General features: G+C 45.7%; 1 protein-coding gene and 1 long non-coding RNA gene across 5 annotated transcripts in view; one reads left to right on the forward strand and one right to left on the reverse strand.

Moving 5' to 3' along the window:
- The window catches only part of LOC126986216 (protein EFR3 homolog cmp44E-like), a 32,352-nt gene that overhangs the window by 10,341 nt on the left and 4,511 nt on the right, over nt 1-17,500 (forward strand). Inside the window, exons 1-13 of one of the 3 annotated variants that reach the window (XM_050842186.1) lie at nt 51-329; nt 2,277-2,353; nt 3,155-3,281; nt 4,626-4,777; nt 5,650-5,802; nt 5,913-6,032; nt 6,664-6,818; nt 7,514-7,592; nt 8,028-8,163; nt 9,146-9,336; nt 9,799-9,891; nt 14,533-14,705; nt 16,582-16,813. In XM_050842186.1, coding sequence (XP_050698143.1) covers nt 242-329; nt 2,277-2,353; nt 3,155-3,281; nt 4,626-4,777; nt 5,650-5,802; nt 5,913-6,032; nt 6,664-6,818; nt 7,514-7,592; nt 8,028-8,163; nt 9,146-9,336; nt 9,799-9,891; nt 14,533-14,705; nt 16,582-16,813 — 1,776 coding nt within the window. In that variant the 5' untranslated portion in view covers nt 51-241. Of the gene's footprint in view, nt 1-50; nt 330-2,276; nt 2,354-3,154; nt 3,282-4,625; nt 4,778-5,649; nt 5,803-5,912; nt 6,033-6,615; nt 6,819-7,513; nt 7,593-8,027; nt 8,164-9,145; nt 9,337-9,798; nt 9,892-14,532; nt 14,706-16,581; nt 16,814-17,500 lie in introns of those variants that run through there. The other 2 variants (XM_050842185.1, XM_050842187.1) reach the window with 2 other exon arrangements.
- Nucleotides 10,585-14,520, reverse strand: LOC126986217 (uncharacterized). Of its 2 annotated transcripts, none has more exons than XR_007739409.1 (3): nt 14,435-14,520; nt 11,550-11,638; nt 10,585-10,970 (listed from the first exon to the last, which is right to left on the reverse strand). It is a non-coding gene; the product is annotated as an uncharacterized LOC126986217 (long non-coding RNA). The 2 variants fall into 2 exon arrangements; XR_007739408.1 differs by lacking the exon at nt 14,435-14,520 and adding an exon at nt 11,837-11,970 and having other exon boundaries at nt 10,599-10,970.

Consider the following 17,500-nt stretch of genomic DNA (forward strand, 5'->3'; position numbering starts at 1 on the left):
AGAGAGAGAGAGAGGGGTAAACACACACATACACACTGATAAGGGAACAAATACAACAGGAAGCGAACACACACACACACACACACACACACACACACACACACACACTCACAAACAAACAAACTTCACCAAAACAGGAAAGAGAGAGAGAACAAATTTTAAACAGAGAGACAGATAGACAGTAAATCGAAAATAGAAGTAATAGATAACAGACAGACACACCGATAGACAGACAGACAGCATGGCCTCAATTCTAAGCTGCTGTCTGGATCGAGAGCGGCTGTCTGATGCTGTCGAGGCCCTGGCTGTTAAGTGCCCCGATGCCACGTGTAAGTCTGTGTGTGTGTGTGTGTGTGTGTGTGTGCCAAGTTTGTCTGCTAATCTCTCTTATCTCTTTCAGTGTGTTTGTGTGTGTGTGTGTGTGTGTGTGTGTGCCAAGTTTGTCTGCTAATCTCTCTTATCTCTTTCAGTGTGTGTGTGTGTGTGTGTGTGTGTGTGTGTGTGTGCCAAGTTTGTCTGCTAATCTCTCTTATCTCTTTCAGTGTGTGTGTGTGTGTGTGTGTGTGTGTGTGTGTGTGTTAGATTAAGTAAGTCTATATTGATCATTAAATTCACTTTGCATGTTAACTTTATACCATTTATTTTTATTATTATTATTATTATTATTATTATTATTATTATTATTATTATTATTAGGTTGATAGTAGTAGTAGTAGTAGTAGTAGGTAGAGAAGAGGGAGAGAGAGAGAGAGAGCCGTAGTTTCTTAGCTGACGTAATATAAGGAGGAGGAGGAGGAAGAAGAAGAAGAGGAGGAGGAGGAGGAAGAAGAGGAGGAGGAGGAGGAGGAAGTCTTATGTGAGGGAAAAATTATCTTCTTAACCGATAAATCCTCCTCCTCTTTCTCTCCTCTCCTCTCCCTCCCTCCTTCCTTCCTTCATTCCTTCCTTACGTCTTTCCTTCCTTCCTGCCATCCTTCTGTCTTTCCTTCCTTCCTCTTCTCTTTCCTTCATTCAGCTTTTTCCTTTTCCTCCTCTCCTCTCTCTTCTTCCTTCCTTCCTCTCTTTCCTTCTTTCCTTCATTCAGTTTATTCCTTTTCCTCCTCTCCTTCTTTCCTCTCCTCTCTCTCCTTCCTTCCTTCCTTCCTTCCTTCTTCTCTTCTCTTTCCTTCATTCAGTTTTTTTCCTTTTCCTCTTCTCTCCTTCCTTCCTTTCTCCTTTCCTCTCATTCCTTCCTTCATTCAGTTTTTCTTTTTCCTTCTCTCCTTTCCTTCTTTTCTCTCCTGTCCTTTCTCCCCCTCCTTCCTTCCTTCCTTCCTTCCTTCCTCTCTTTTATTCCTTCATTCCTTCATTCAGTTCTTTCCTTTTCCTCTTCCTCCCCTTTCCTTCTTTCCTCTCATCTCCTCTCCTTCCTTCCTTCCTTCCTTCCTTTCCTCCTTCCTCTCTCTCACTTTCTCCTCAATTTCTTTACTTCTAAGTGGAGAGAGGAGGAGGAGGAGGAGGAGGAAGAGAGTGGATATATAAGAATCTTTTTATATGATCATTTTCCGAGGAGGAGGAGGAAGAGGAGGAGGAGGAGAAGATCGATAAAATAAAACTCTCTCTCTCTCTCTCTCTCTCTCTCTCTCTCTCTCTCTCTCTCTCTCTCTCTCTCTCTCTCTCTCTCTCTCTCTCTCTCTCTCTCTTATGATTATTGAGGTAAGTGATTTTTAAAGGCTATTTCTCTGCATGCTGGCTATTATTATTATTATTATCATTATTATTATTATTATTATTATTATTATTATTATTATTATTATTATTATTATTATTATTATTATTATTAAAGATTTTCAGTCCATTGTGTTATGTAATTGTGTGTGTGTGTGTGTGTGTGTGTGTGTGTGTGTGTTTGTTCTTTTTTTTTTTCCTTGCCTTCCTTCCTCCCCCTCTTCTCCTTTTGTGGTGCTTCTTGCCTCCCTTTCTTCCATTGTCACACACACACACACACACACACACACACACACATAACTTTTGAATATATGCTTCCGTTCCCTTCCTTTTTTCTTTTTTTTTCTACTACTACTACTACTACTGTTACTACTACTACTACTACTACTACTACTACTACTACTGTTACTACTACTGTTACTATTACTAACTTAACCTAACCTAACCTAACCTAACCATTCATAAGATCCTTCCTACTACCACCACCACTACTACTACCACTACTACTACTACTACTACTACTACTACCACTACTACTACTACTACTACTACTACTACCACTGTTACAGGTTGCTGCGCTTGTTGTTCGGCCTTTCGTCCACGCTACAAGAGATTGGTGGACAACATATTCCCGGCCATTCCAGATGTGAGTGTCTCTCTCTCTCTCTCTCTCTCTCTCTCTCTCTCTCTCTCTCTCTCTCTCTCTGATTGTTGTTGTTTTTGCTGTTTTTTTGTGGTTGTATTCATTGTTACTCTTTTTATCATTGTTTGTTTGTTTGTTTGTTTGTGTAATTATTAATCCTCTCTTCTTTTCTTCCTCCTCCTCCTTCCCCATTTCTCCCCATTTCCACTCATCATCTCCCCTTTTCTTCCCCTCTCTCATCTCCCTCCTCTTCCTCCCTATCTCTCTTCTCTCCCTCTGTTTCCCCTTCTTCTCCTTCCCCATTCCTCCCCATTTCCACTCATCATCTCCCCATTTCTTCCCCTCTCATCTCTCCCTCCTCTTCCTCCCTATCTCTCTTCTCTCCCTCTGTCTTCTCCTCCTTCCCCATTCCTCCCCTTTTCTTCCCCTCTCATCTCTCCCTCCTCTTCCTCCCTATCTTCTCTCCCTCCTCTTCCTCCCTATCTCTCTTCTCTCCCTCTGTTTCCCCTCCTTACACTCTCCCACACCCCTTTCCACCTCCCCTTTCCCTTAATCACCCCTTCCTTAACCACCATCACCACCAAAACACTCTCCCATACAACACCCATCAACACCATCAACACCCTCACTATCTACATCACCATCTTGTCCCATACCCATCACCACCATCACCACCCATCTACCATCACCACTACCACCAAAATCCCTCTCCCCTGTACACCACTATCATCACCATCACCACCACCCATCACCACCACTTTGTACATACCCCTTCCTATCACCACCACCACCACCACCACACAGGATGGGCTAGTCAAGAGCAATATGGACAAACTTATGTGGTATGCAATGAACTCGCCCGACAAGCTGGACAGGATCGGAGAGTACCTGGCCTATAGACTCTTCAGGGACATCAACAGGCGGAAGACAGGTGAGTGGAAGGGGAAGGAAGGGGAAGAAAGGGAGGGGAGGGAGGGGGAGTAGGTTGTGGGGGGGGGAGGTTGAGATGTGAAGGAAGGGATGGAATGGAAGGAAGGAAGGAGAAATGTGAAAGAAGGAATGGAATGGAAGGAAAGGAGAGGGAGGGAAGGAAGGAATGAAATGGAAGGAAAGGAGAGGGAGGGAAGGAAGGAAGGAGAGATATGAAGGAAGGAATGAAATGGAAGGAAAGGGGAGGGAGGGAAGAAAGGAAAGAGAGATATGAAGGAATGAATGAAATGGAAGGAAAGGAGTGGAAAGTTAGAAGGAAGGAGGGAGGAAAGGAAGGAAGGATAGAAGTGAAGGAAAAGAAAGGAATAGAAAGTGGAAGAGATGAAGAAAGGAGGATAGAAGTGAAGGAAAAGAATAGAAAGTGGAAGAGATGAAGAAAGGAGGAAGAAGAAGGAAATGAAGGAATAGAAGGAAGAGAGAGGGAGGGAAGGAAGGATGAAGATGGGAAAGGGAAGGAAGGAATAAAAAGGAAATAGGAAAGATAGAAGGATGGAGAAGGGAGAGAGAGAGAGAGAGAGAGAGAGAGAGAGAAGAATGAAGAAAGAAAGAAAGAAAAGAGAGAAAGAAAGAGAAAATGTACACAAAAAAAGATAGTTATTATGTGTGTGTATGTGTGTGTGTGTGTGTGTGTGTGTGTGTGTGTGTGTGTTTGAGGTAACGAAACACCTTATATTGACATGCCAGGTAAACTAATTAACAGGTGAAGGGCAGGTGAGAGACAGGTGGGAGGGAGGGAGGGAGGAGAAAAGGGAAAGTGAGGAGGAAGAGGAGAGGAAGGGAGGGAGAGAGAAGAGGTGAGGGAGGGAAAGAGAGGGAGAGAGGTGGAAAGGGAGAAGAAAGAGGAGAGAGAGAGAGAGAGAGAGAGAGAGAGAGAGAGAGAGAGAAGAAGGAAGAAGATTGAATGAGGGAAAGGAAGAGAGGGAAAAAAAGATGAAAGAAAGAAAAAAGAGGAAGAAGGGAAAAGGGAAACAATGATGGAAAGGAAGGAGAGGAAACAAGAGAAAGGGAGAGAAAAAGAGAGAGAGAGAGAGAGAGAGAGAGAAAGAAAAAGAACATCGGCAAAGGAAGAAAAAAACAATCACAGAAAAAAAAAACAGGAAAAAAAGGGTAAACGAAAACAGGAGAAAGAAAGGGAAGAGGTGGAGAGGAAAAAAAGAAAGAGAGAGAAAAGAAAAAAGATTGAAGGAAAGGGGGAGGAAAAAGCAGAGGAGAGGGAGAGAGGTGGAAAGGGGAGAACCACCACCACCACCCCAATAACCCCCCCCCCCCTCCCCCTCCCCCTCAGGTTACGTCATCATCTCCATGGACGCCTTGGATCAGCTGTTGGTCTCCTGCCACGCCAACAACCTCAACCTCTTCGTGGAGTCCTTCCTGCAAATGGTTCAGAAGCTCCTGGAGTCCACCGAGCCGGCCCTGCAGCTACGGGCCATCCAGTCTGTAAGTGTGTGTGCGTGTGTGTGTGTGTGTGTGTGTGGGAGGGGGTAGAGGGGTATGTGTGAGGGTGGGGGGTAGAGGGGTATGTGTGTGTGTGTGTGTGTGTGTGTGTGTGGGAGGGGGTAGAGGGGTATGTGTGAGGGTGGGGGGTAGAGGGGTATGTGTGTGTGTGTGTGTGTGTGTGTGTGTGGGAGGGGGTAGAGGGGTGTGTGTGTGTGGTGGGGGGCAGGGGGGGGTTGTTGTGTGTGTGTGTGTGTGTGTGTGTGTGTGTGTGAATTCAGTAGTTTTTTGCTTTTCTCTCCCTCCCTTCCTTCCTTCATTTCTTCCTTTCTTTCTTTCTTTCTTCCTTCCTTCTTCCTTTCTTTCTTTCTACCTTCTTTCCTTCCTTCCATTCACTTTTTTCCTCTCTCTTGTCATTTTCCACCTTTCTTCCATTCCACAATTCTCTCTCTCTCTCTCTCTCTCTCTCTCTCTCTCTCTCTCTCTCTCTCTCTCTCTCTCTCTCTCTCTCTCTCTCTCTCTCTCTCTCTCTCTCTCTCTCTCTCTCTCTCTCTCTCTCTCTCTCTCTCTCTCTCTCTCTCTCTCTCTCTCTCCTCTTCTTTTCCTCCATTCACTCTCTTCCTCTCACTTATCTTTTCTAATCTTTTCCTCCCTTTTCACACGATGCTCTCTTTCCTATCCCTCATTTTCTCCCTTTCCTCCCTCCCTCCATTTACCCTCCCCTTCCATCACCCTATCTCATCACCCATCACCACCTCCACCTCCTGCAAATACCCACAACTCCTACCGAAGACTTACCAAATATGTGTTTCCTCAGGTTCGCGGTCACAACATTACATGACAAGAATAACCCCTCTCGTCCCTCTCCGCCACAGTTTGAGAAGTTCGCCAACATCCGCGAGGACACTCCCTCCTACCACCGGCGCTACGACTTCCTGGTCAGCAAGTTCTCCAGCATGTGCTACTCCAACGAGGACGACGACGCCACACGCAAGCTGCTCAGGATCGCCGGGATAAAGGGGCTGCAGGTAAGGAGTTCTCTTCATTTGTAGTGCCTTGATGGGTGTGGAAGGGCCCTAAAATCTCTCTTTGGCTGCATGGGAGGGATGAAGGGAGTACAGGTGATCTTCCTCCTCAGGGTGTGGTGCGCAAGACTGACCTGGACAACCTGGGGGAGAACATCTGGCTGCCCACACACATGGAGAAGATCGTGCCGTCCCTGCTCTACAACATGCAGCACTGCGACCTCTACACACAGGTGAGGGACAGGCCTGTAATTTGGGCAGATGTTTTAGGGGGGACTAAAGGGCACCATAGGTTCATGAGGGGGGGAGTGCAACTGGGAGAAGTTTTTTTTAAATTAAACACTTTTAGGGGCATTTTGAGGCCTATTTAGAAAACATTAGAGGGGCTGTAGCCCCCCAAAAAACTTACAGCCCTGGAAGAGCATGGAGAGCTTGTGAGAGCATTGCTCAGCAGTGCTCACCAATTTTCTTTGTAGTTTTACAGCTATAGCCTTTTTTTTTTTTTCCAAGTCCATGGTGCAGAAAACTTGTTAATGTATCACCAGGCTCATACAATACCCCATGACAACACCAAACACAACCCCCTCCATGAAAGCCTTGCCAGGCCTGGGCTGTGAGCCACAGGATGTCTGAGAATCATTGTAGGTCAGGGAAGACCTTCACTGTAAAGAAATATAAAACAATAACAACTCTAACACCAAAACATCATACAACAAACCATTGTATAACATAAGAGACCTTAAATATAAAAAAAAACTAAAGTAGAGCTCAATATTCAACATCCTTAACCCCCACTAACTCCCCGCTACCCCCCAGGAAACTAAGCCCACCAGCGACACCCCTGACAACCAACACCACCCCCAGAAGCCCCCGCTGGATGAGCCCCCGCAGCCGCCCCAGCACCACCACCACCAGGAGGGCGAGAAGGAGCCGCACGAGCTGGCTGAGATGTGCCTGCGGGAGCTGGTGTCCCGGGCAACCTACGGCAAGATTGACAACGTAGTGAAGCCGCTGCTGACGTAAGCATGGAGGGGGAGGGGAGGGAGGAAGGGAGGTTGAGGATAGGGGAGAAAGATGAGGTAGGGTTAAGAGAGAGGAGGGGTTTAGTGGGTTGAGGTTGAGGATAGGGGAGAAAGATGAGGTGGGGTTAAGAGAGAGGAGGGGTTTAGTGGGTTGAGGTGGGGAAGGGAGGTTGAGGATAGGGGAGAAGAGAGAGGAGGGGTTTGCTAGGTTGAGGATTGAGGAAGGGGGAGGAAAGTTACAGAAGAGGGGAGGGGTTGTGAATAGGGAAAATAATGGGGTGAGGAGGAGGATGGGTTAAATGAAGAGCAGGGTTGAGATGGGGAGAAGGGGTTGTAGGGCTATGGTAGGGGAGAAGGATTGGGGGTTGGGGATTGGAAAAGAGGGGCTATAGAACTGGGGTGTGAAGAGAGGGGAAGGAGGGGGTTGAGGGACTGAGGTAGGGGAAGGAGGGGATGAGGAGAGGAAGGGGGAGGGGTTAGGGGTTATATTGGGCTAAGGGGGGGTTGGGGAAGAGGGGGGAAGGTGGGGGTCAGGGGGGTAGTTAGCTTACCTGTGTTCCAATAATGATCTTGATAATTTACTGTGATTTTTTTTTAGCTCTGTTGATGTAATACCAGTTAACTCATCCTCCTCCTCCTCCTCCTCCTCTTCCCCCTCCTCCTCCTCCTCCTCCTCCTCCTCTTCCACACAGGCACCTGGACCATGAAGGCCTATGGGTGAAGAATACCTTTGCTGTGCAGGTGTTCAAGATATTAATGTACTCTATACAGGTGAGTGTGTGTGTGTGTGTGTGTGTGTGTGTGTGTATCCCTCATTTATCCACACATTCTCTTTACTTCCCTTCTTTTTCTCTCCTATCCTTTCCTCTATCTATCTACCCATCTTCTAATTCCTCCCTTTCTTCTACCTCCCTATCTACCTGTTTTTTCTACCTACCTATCTCTCCTATCTACCTATCTTCATCTACCTCCCTTCTGTTACTTCTATACTCTTCTTTCATCTTATCCCCCCTCAAATCCCCTCTTCTTCTCCCCCTCTCCCCTCGTCTTCCTCTCCCCAACACACTCCCCTTCCCTCACCCCAATTAACCATTTCCCCCCCATCATGTAAACCCCCCTCTCCTCCTCTTCCTCTCCCCATAACACCCCCCCCCTTCCCTCACCCCAATTAACCCCCCCCCCCCCCCCCCTTTTGCTCCCCCCCAGGCTAACTACAGCATCAACATCATCGAGCTCATCATGCTGCACATCAATGAGAAGAGCAAGGAACCCGCGAAGATCAGGACAGGAATCGCCGACGTCCTCTCCAAGGTCATCCCCATCGCCGCCGGGGAGTGCATAGGTGAGCGGGGTGATTGGGGTGATGGGGTGAAGGGAAGGGGGTGTGATTGGGGTGATGGGGTGAAGGAAAGGGGGTGTTTGGAAGGGTGTGACAGGATGGGTATGTAGTTTAGGGTGTGTGTGTGTGTGTGTGTGTGTGTGTGTGTGTGTGTGTGTGTGAAGGAAGGAAGAAAGTGGGAGAATTGGAGAGAGAGAAGAAGGAAGGAAGGAAGGAGAGAAGTGAAGGAAAAGAAGGAAGAAAGGAAGGAAGTAGAATGTGAGAGAGAGGGAAAGGAAGGAAGGAAGGAGAAAAGAAGTGAGGGAAAAGAAGGAAGAAAGGAAGGAAGTAGAATGTGAGAGAGAGGGAAAGGAAGGAAGGAAGGAAAGAAGAAGTGAGGGAAAAGAAGGAAGGAAGTAGAAGAATGTGAGAGAGAGAGAGAGAGAGAGAGAGAGAGTTGGGGTGAAGAAGGGAATGCAAAAAAAAAATAATTGTTCTCTTTTTCCACTCATTCATCCACCGATCTACCTCTCCACCTATCATCCACTCATCCACCATCTTCTTCCTCATCCACACCACAGTTACACACACACACACACACAGAAAAACATCACCCTCATCCACCTCTCCTTCCACCCACTAATACTCCACTTAACACCCACAAAATCCACCAATACTCCACTTATAATCCACAAAATCCACTAATACTCCACTTAAAATCCACCAGTACTCCACTTAAAATCCACAAAATCCACTAACACCACTTAACACCCACAAAATCCACCAATACTCCACTTAAAATCCACAAAATCCACTTATACTCCACTTAACACCCACAAAATTCATCCACATAACCACCCCAGCATCCACCACCCCTTCCACTCATCCACTGTTCCCCCCACCCATTCCACCTCTCATCCACTCTTCCCCCACCCAGTCACTCCACCTCTCATCCACTCTTCCCCCACCCACTCACTCCACCTCTCATCCACTCTTCCACCCACAGGCCCCTCTTTCATCACCATCATCAACTCCCTGCTCGAGCACATCCGGTCATCCGTGGTGGGTGGAGCAAGTGGATCGGAGGGGTCGGTGGAGCGGGTGTACCAGGAAACCCTCATCCACGCGCTGGGAGAGTACGCCAACCACCTGCCGGATTACCAGAAAGTGGACTCCATGGTGTTTATTCTGAACAAGGTGGGTGAGGGTGGATGAGGGGGGGGTATGAAGGTGGAGGAGGAGGAAGAGGAGAGAGAAAGGGAAAGAATAAGGAGGAGGAGGAGGAGGGAGAATGAGATAGAGGTGGAGGAGGAGGAGGAAGAGAAAGGAAAGAGAATGAGGAGGAGGAGGAGGTGGAGGAGAACGAGATAGAGAAGGAGGAGGAGAAGAATGTGATAAAGAGGAAGAGGAGGAGGAGAGAAAGAGGAAAATTGAGAGAATGTAAGTAAGAGGAAGAGATGAAGATAGAGAAAGAGAAAGAGGAGGAGGAGATAGAGATAGAGATTAAGAGAAAAAAAAAGAGGTAGATGAGGAGGAGGTAGAAAAAAAATAGATTAGACAGAGAAAGGAAGTGGAGTAAAAAGAGCAACTAATGTGGACTAAATCCCCTCTTCTTCCACTCACCCACCTCTTCCCCGCACCCCCCCCTCATCCACACAGGTTCCAGGAAGCGATCGAGTGGATGACGGTGGATCGCAGCGGCCGGAAGCGGAGGTGAAACTGCAGCACATCCTCCTCAAGTCCCTGCTCAAGGTGTGTGTATGTGTGTGTGTGTGTGTGTGTGTGTGTGTGTGTATTTATATTCGAAAATGTACACAACTCTGGTAATCACTCCATCCTTGAACCTAATCTATCCTAACAAAGCCCCAAACAGTTACCATGTGGCTCAGAAAAACTCAACTGTGCTTTCTTGCTAATGAGACTTTCTATACAACAAAGTGAGGTCATTCTTTGTTGATTTATACCATATGTTGCTGCCTATCATGTGTTTGAAAATTCCATGAACTCAACCTAACCTAACAAAACCCCGAACAGTTAAAACTCACATATGCTTTCTTGCTAATGAGACTTTCTATACAACAAAGTGAGGTCATTCTTTGTTGATTTATACCATATGTTGCTGGCTATCATGTGTTTGAAAATTCCATGAACTCAACCTAACTTAACAAAACCCCGAACAGTTAAAACTCACATATACTTCCTTGCTAATGAGACTTTCTATACAACAAAGTGAGGTCATTCCTTGTTGATTTATACCATATGCTGCTGCCTAAACTTAAAATAACCTAACAAAACTCCGAACAGTTACCATACGCTCGACTCAGAAAAACTCATATATGCTTCCTTACTAATGAGACTTTCTATACAACAAAGTGAGGTCATTCTTTGTTGATTTATACCATATGTTGCTGCCTGTCATGTGTTTGAAAATTCCATAAACCTAACCTAACCTAACCTAACAAAACCCCAAACAATTACCATACATCTTGACTCAGTGCCTCTCTCTCACACACACCCCTCCCCCCATTCTCAACCTAACCTAACCTAACCTAACCTAACAAAACCCCAAACAATTACCATACATCTTGACTCAATGCCTCTCTCTCACACACACCCCTCCCCCCATTCTCAACCTAACCTAACCTAACCTAACCTAACAAAACCCCAAACAATTACCATACATCTTGACTCAATGCCTCTCTCTCACACAAACCCCTCCCCCCATTCTCAACCTAACCTAATCTAACAAAACCCCAAACAATTACCATACATCTTGACTCAATGCCTCTCTCTCACACACACCCCTCCCCCCATTCTCAACCTAACCTAACCTAACCTAACCTAACCTAACCTAACCTAACAAAACCCCAAACAATTACCATACATCTTGACTCAATGCCTCTCTCTCACACACCCCTCCCCCCATTCTCAACCTAACCTAACCTAACCTAAACTAACAAAACCCCAAACAATTACCATACATCTTGACTCAATGCCTCTCTCTAGAACAAAACCCCCCCCCCATTCTCAACCTAACCTAACCTAACAAAACCCCAAACAATTACCATACATCTTGACTCAGTGCCTCTCTCTCACACCCTTCCCCCCATTCTCAACCTAACCTAACCTAACCTAACAAAACCCCAAACAATTACCATACATCTTGACTCAGTGCCTCTCTCTCACATAAACCCCTCCCCTCATTCTCAACCTAACCTAACCTAACCTAACCTAACCTAACAAAACCCCAAACAATTACCATACATCTTGACTCAATGCCTCTCTCACACACACGCCCCTACCCCCATTCTCAACCTAACCTAACCTAACCTAACCTAACAAAACCACAAACAAAAACAATACATCTTGACTCAATGCCTCTCTCACACACCCCTCCCCCCATTCTCAACCTAACCTAACCTAACAAAACCCCAAACAATTACCATACATCTTGACTCAATGCCTCTCTCTCACACACACCCCTCCCCCCATTCTCAACCTAACCTAACCTAACCTGATCTAACAAAACCCCAAAGAGTTACCATACATCTTGACTCAGTGCCTCTCTCTCACACACACCCCTCCCCCCATTCTCAACCTAACCTAACCTAACCTGATCTAACAAAACCCCAAACAATTACCATACATCTTGACTCAATGCCTCTCTCTCACACACACCCCTCCCCCCATTCTCAACCTAACCTAACCTAACCTAACCTAACAAAACCCCAAACAATTACCATACATCTTGACTCAGTGCCTCTCTCTCACACACACCCCTACCCCCATTCTCAACCTAACCTAACCTAACCTAACCTAACAAAACCCCAAACAATTACCATACAGTCCCATAGAATGATCGAATTTCTAGAGGAAAATTATCTAAGCCAAATGGTTTCTGAACCAACTCGACAAAATAACGTACTTGACCTTGTTATAGCGACCCAAGATAACCTAGTCAGTAATGTCACGGTAGGAGAACACCTCGGTTCCTGCGACCATAAACTAGTGCGCGTTGACATTAGAGCTCAAACATCGGTGACTGAAAATAAAGTTAAGGTGCCCAATTTCAAAAGAGCCAACTTCGTAGAAATCCGACGAAAACTAATAGATATGCAACTATCAGATGACGGCAATGCAGAGGACGCCTGGCTAAACTTTAAAATCACTTACTCACTCAGCAGGACACATTTGTCCCCTTGTGCGAAGCAATTAACACTAATAAAGTCCACCGTGGTTTAATAGCGAAATTACACACTCAGTCAAGGAGAGAAAATTGTCTTACAGGTTAAAGAAAGACCAAAGCACGCCCGAAAACATTAGACTTTACAATGATGCCAGGCGACGAGTAAAAAGATTAGTGCATCAGGCAAAGCGTAGATATGAAGAAAATATTGCAGCCAACTGTAAAAATAATCATAAATCCTTCTTCAGTTACATAAACAAAAGAAAGGCGATCAGAAGTGGAATTTGACCTTTAACAAACAGCGACGGTGCACTAGTGACTGACAGCCAACACGTTGAAAACCTATTAAATAATTACATTTCCTCGGTGTTTAATAATAACAGTCCTCCTACCACCACCACCAACAAAAGTAATAATGTAAATCCCGAGCATTAATTGTCTAACTTTGAAATAAAACCAGATGAAGTCCTTAAAGCCCTCAAATCACTTAAAACAAATAAAAGTCCTGGACCTGATAAAGTATATCCAACTCTGCTGAAAGAAACACATAGCGAAATACTCTCCTCCCTCACAACCGTATTCAATATGTCCTTGCGACAAGGCATTGTCCCTTCAGATTGGAAAAAGGCTAACGTGACACCGATTTTTAAGAAAGGAGACAAAAAGTACCAGGTAATTACAGGCCCATTAGTCTAACTTCGGTTGTAGGTAAGCTACTTGAGGGCATAATTAGAGACAAAATTGTGAGTTACCTTGAAAGCCACTCATTAATTGGGGACTCACAACATGGCTTCGAAACAAAAGATCCTGCCTGTCAAATCTATTAACCTTTTATAACGACCTCTTCACTGTTTATGACGTAACCAAATCACTGGGCGTAGTCTATCTTGATTTCAGAAAGCGTTTGATAAAGTCCGCATCATAAATTACTTTACAAATTAAAGCAAATAGGTATTGACGGTCAGGTAAACCAATGGATCGCGAATTGGTTGAGCAACAGACAACAAAGAGTAGTGATTGGCGGATTTAACTCAGAGTGGCGCCGGTCACTAGTGGCGTCCCTCAGGGCTCGGTTCTTGGCCCAGTGCTCTTCATTATTTACATCAACGACGTGGATGTTGGACTCAATAACCGCATTAGTAAATTTGCAGGCGACACAAAGATTGGTAACTCGGTTCTCACTGGCGAAGACAGGCAAAGCCTCCAAGAGGATTTGCACAAAATTTCAACAGTGGATAGATGGGAGATGCCCTTTAACGTAGACAAGTGCCAGGTCCTTCAAGTTGGAGCGAGGAATAAGAAGTTTGATTACGAAATGCGGCGTTAAACTCAAAAGCGTTCAATCGTCAAGGACTTGGGGGTCAAAATCGCGTCAAACCTCAAATTCTCACAGCAATGCATCGATGCAGCAAATAAAGCGAACAGAATGTTGGGCTTAATTAAAAGAAACTTTGTATTCAAGAATAAAGATGTACTACTCCGCTCTACAACAGTTTAGTCAGACCCCACTTGGAATATGCGGTACAGTTTTGGTCTCCCCACCATGCAAAGGATATTGCTAAATTAGAAGGTGTTCAGCGTCAGACAGCGAAAATTATCCCTTCCTTGCGCAACAAATCCCTCGAAGAAAGGCTTTCTACCCTTAACATGTTCTCTCTTGAGAAGCGTCGCCTCCGAGGAAAACTGATCGAATGTTTTAAAATACTTAATGGTTTCACGAATGTAGACAGATCAACATTGTTTATGATCGATGACACTTTGCGCACGAGGAACAATGGCGTAAAACTCAGATGTAGACAAGTAAATTCAGACTGCACCAAATTTTTCTTCACCAGCGATGTAGTGCGAGAATGGAATAAGCTCCCATCATCAGTGGTCCAGTGTAACACGATTGACTCCTTCAAAAATAAGCTCGACCGTCACTTCCTTCAACTTAATATCAACTAGAGTAGAAATGCAACGTTTTGGAGTCTTCTGATTAATGTAAAATCACTTAGGTTTAAGGACAGACCACCAAGTCTGGACCATGGGGTCTGTGTGGTCTGATTTTCTATGTAAATCTTGACTCAATGCCTCTCTCACACACACACCCCTACCCCCATTCTCAACCTAACCTAACCTAACCTAACCTAACAAAACCCCAAACAATTACCATACATCTTGACTCAGTGCCTCTCTCTCACACACACCCCTCCCTCCATTCTCAGGTTGGCACGAAGTACACCACGGAGCAATATAGCAAGACCTTCGCACAGTCCTTCCTGGTGCGACTTATGCGACTGAGTGTGTCCAGCGATGCGGAGGTGCGGCTCACCCTCCAGCACATCCTGCACACCCTCCTCGACCGACACGACAACGCACGCAAGCTGGCCAGGCCCACGTGAGTATCGGGGTGGGAGGAGGGGGGAAGGTAAGGGGGTAGCCATGGGTGTACTTGTGTGTATTTTTTAGTGTATTTTAACTTAATTTAATTTAATGTAACTTTTTTTTCCCCTTTTTCATTTCTCTCCTCTTCTTACTCATCTGTTCCTTCTCCTTTCACCCGTCACCCATTTCTAACCTAACACACTCACCCTCTTCTCCTTTCACCTGTCACCCATTTCTAACCTAACACACTCACCTTCTCCTTTCACCTGTCACCCATTTCTAACCTAACACACTCACCTTCTCCTTTCACCTGTCACCCATTTCTAATCTAACACACTCACCCTCTCCTCCTTTCACCCGTCACCTATTTCTAATCTAACACACTCACCCTCTTCTCCTTTCACCTGTCACCCATTTCTAACCTAACACACTCACCCTCTCCTCCTTTCACCTGTCACCCATTTCTAATCTAACACACTCACCCTCTCCTCCTTTCACCTGTCACCCATTTCTAATCTAACACACTCACCCTCTCCTCCTTTCACCCATTTCTAACCTAACACACTCACCCTCTCCTCCTTTCACCTGTCACCCATTTGCCATTTCTAATCTAACACACTCACCCTCTCCTCCTTTCACCTGTCACCCATTTCTAACCTAACACACTCACCCTCTCCTCCTTTCACCTGTCACCCATTTCTAACCTAACACACTCACCCTCTTCTCCTTTCACCTGTCACCCATTTCTAACCTAACACACTCACCCTCTCCTCCTTTCACCTGTCACCCATTTCTAACCTAACACACTCACCCTCTCCTCCTTTCACCGTCCATTTCTAACCTAACACACTCACCCTCTTCTCCTTTCACCTGTCACCCATTTCTAACATAACACACTCACCCTCTCCTCCTTTCACCTGTCACCCATTTCTAACCTAACACACTCACCCTCTCCTCCTTTCACCCGTCACCCATTTCTAATCTAACACACTCACCCTCTTCTCCTTTCACCCGTCACCCATTTCTAATCTAACACACTCACCCTCTTCTCCTTTCACCTGTCACCCATTTCTAATCTAACACACTCACCCTCTTCTCCTTTCACCTGTCACCCATTTCTAACCTAACACACTCACCCTCTTCTCCTTTCACCTGTCACCCATTTCTAACATAACACACTCACCCTCTTCTCCTTTCACCCATCACCCATTTCTAATCTAACACCCTCACCCTCTTCTCCTTTCACCTGTCACCCATTTCTAACCTAACACACTCACCCTCTTCTCCTTTCTTTTTTAGATGTCGATAAACAGATTGCCCATCTTCTTGTTGTTCTCTTCAAGTTGTTTTCCTGGCTTACCCGTGCATTGTAGACATGACATTGTATAATAACATTTGTTAGCCCTGATGAACCCTACAACATGGCATTATAGTTTATTTATTTATTTTTTTATTTATTTTTTTATTTATTTATTTATTTATTTATTTATTTTTTTTTTTTTTACGTCTTGTCCTGTGGTGCCGGTAGGCCTTCATAGTAGGGCCTGGTGGTTGCCCCAGCCCGTTGTGGTGCAGGCAAGTGTTTATAGTGGCGCCATCTTTACTTTTCAGCATTTTCCATTTTAGACCCCTAGTTGCATAATATAAATTGTCGAGGGTGTGTTGGAGGGTCATGCGACGCCGATCTAACACAGTCTTTGTGCTTTCAACACTTGTTTCCCCTAACCTAACTCCCCTTTCCCTTACTTTTACCCTAACTATATATACCCTACCCCTACCCATCCTTCCCGAAACCTAACCACCTCCCTCAACTTTCCTACCCTAACACTGTCTAACCCTTATCCTACCCACCCCAACCCCATCTAACCTCACACTCTTCACCCGCACAGCCTGGAGATCGGCAAACTGGGGCTGACCTTCGCCAAACCAGTGCGGCAGGATGTGAACTTCTGGCGTAAGAGCGGCTCGGAGCTCCTTCTCTGCGTCCAGGAGAATTGTGAGTTCGTCAACAACACCCTCGCTAACATGGAGGCCATCTTCTGTACCCTAATGCTCCTGTTAGCTGAGATCCGCTCCGACGATGTGATGGTGGACATACTGCGCGTGCTCTTCCACATACAGGTAAGGGGTGGAGGGGTGGATAGATGTGGTACTGGGAAGATATGTGGAGTGAGAGTTTGGAGATGTTTTGATTTGTGTGAAAAGATGTTTTGATTGTAGTAGAAAGATGTGTTTTAATTGTTTTCTTTTTGTTCCCCCTCTTCACCTTCTTCCTCCTCCTTCTCCTCCTCCTCCCCTCTTCTTCCTTTCTCCCCTCTTTATCATTCCTCTTACTTCCCTTTTCTCTCCCTCCTTCCTCTGTTTTTTTATTCCTCCCTCTCCTCCTCCTCTCTTTCTTTCCCCTCTTCTCCTCCTCCTCCTCCTCCTCTTCCTCTTTCCTGTCTTCTTCCTCACCCCCTCTCCCTTTCTTCCTCCTTCTCTCTCTCCCCTTTCTCTTTCCCTCTCCTTCTAATCCATTCCTTCTTCCCCTTCCCTTCCCTTCCCTCCACCCTACCCTTTTTTCCCTCCCCTCTCCTCCCTTCCCTCCTCTCCCTTCTCCTTCCATTTCCCTCCATCCCCCTCCCCTCCCCCCTTCCTGACTACTCCTCTCCCCTCATTTCCCTTCCCTTCCATTTCCTTCTACTCTTCCCTCATTTCCCTTCCCTTTCCTTCCTCCCTTCCCTTTCATTTCCTTCTTCCCTTCCTCCTTCCATTTCCTTCCATCCTTCTTCCCTTCCTTCATTTCCCTTCCCTTCCATTTCCTTCTTC

Source organism: Eriocheir sinensis, chromosome 61 (genome assembly GCF_024679095.1).
Source record: "Eriocheir sinensis breed Jianghai 21 chromosome 61, ASM2467909v1, whole genome shotgun sequence".
NCBI classification, from domain to species: Eukaryota; Metazoa; Arthropoda; class Malacostraca; order Decapoda; family Varunidae; genus Eriocheir; species Eriocheir sinensis.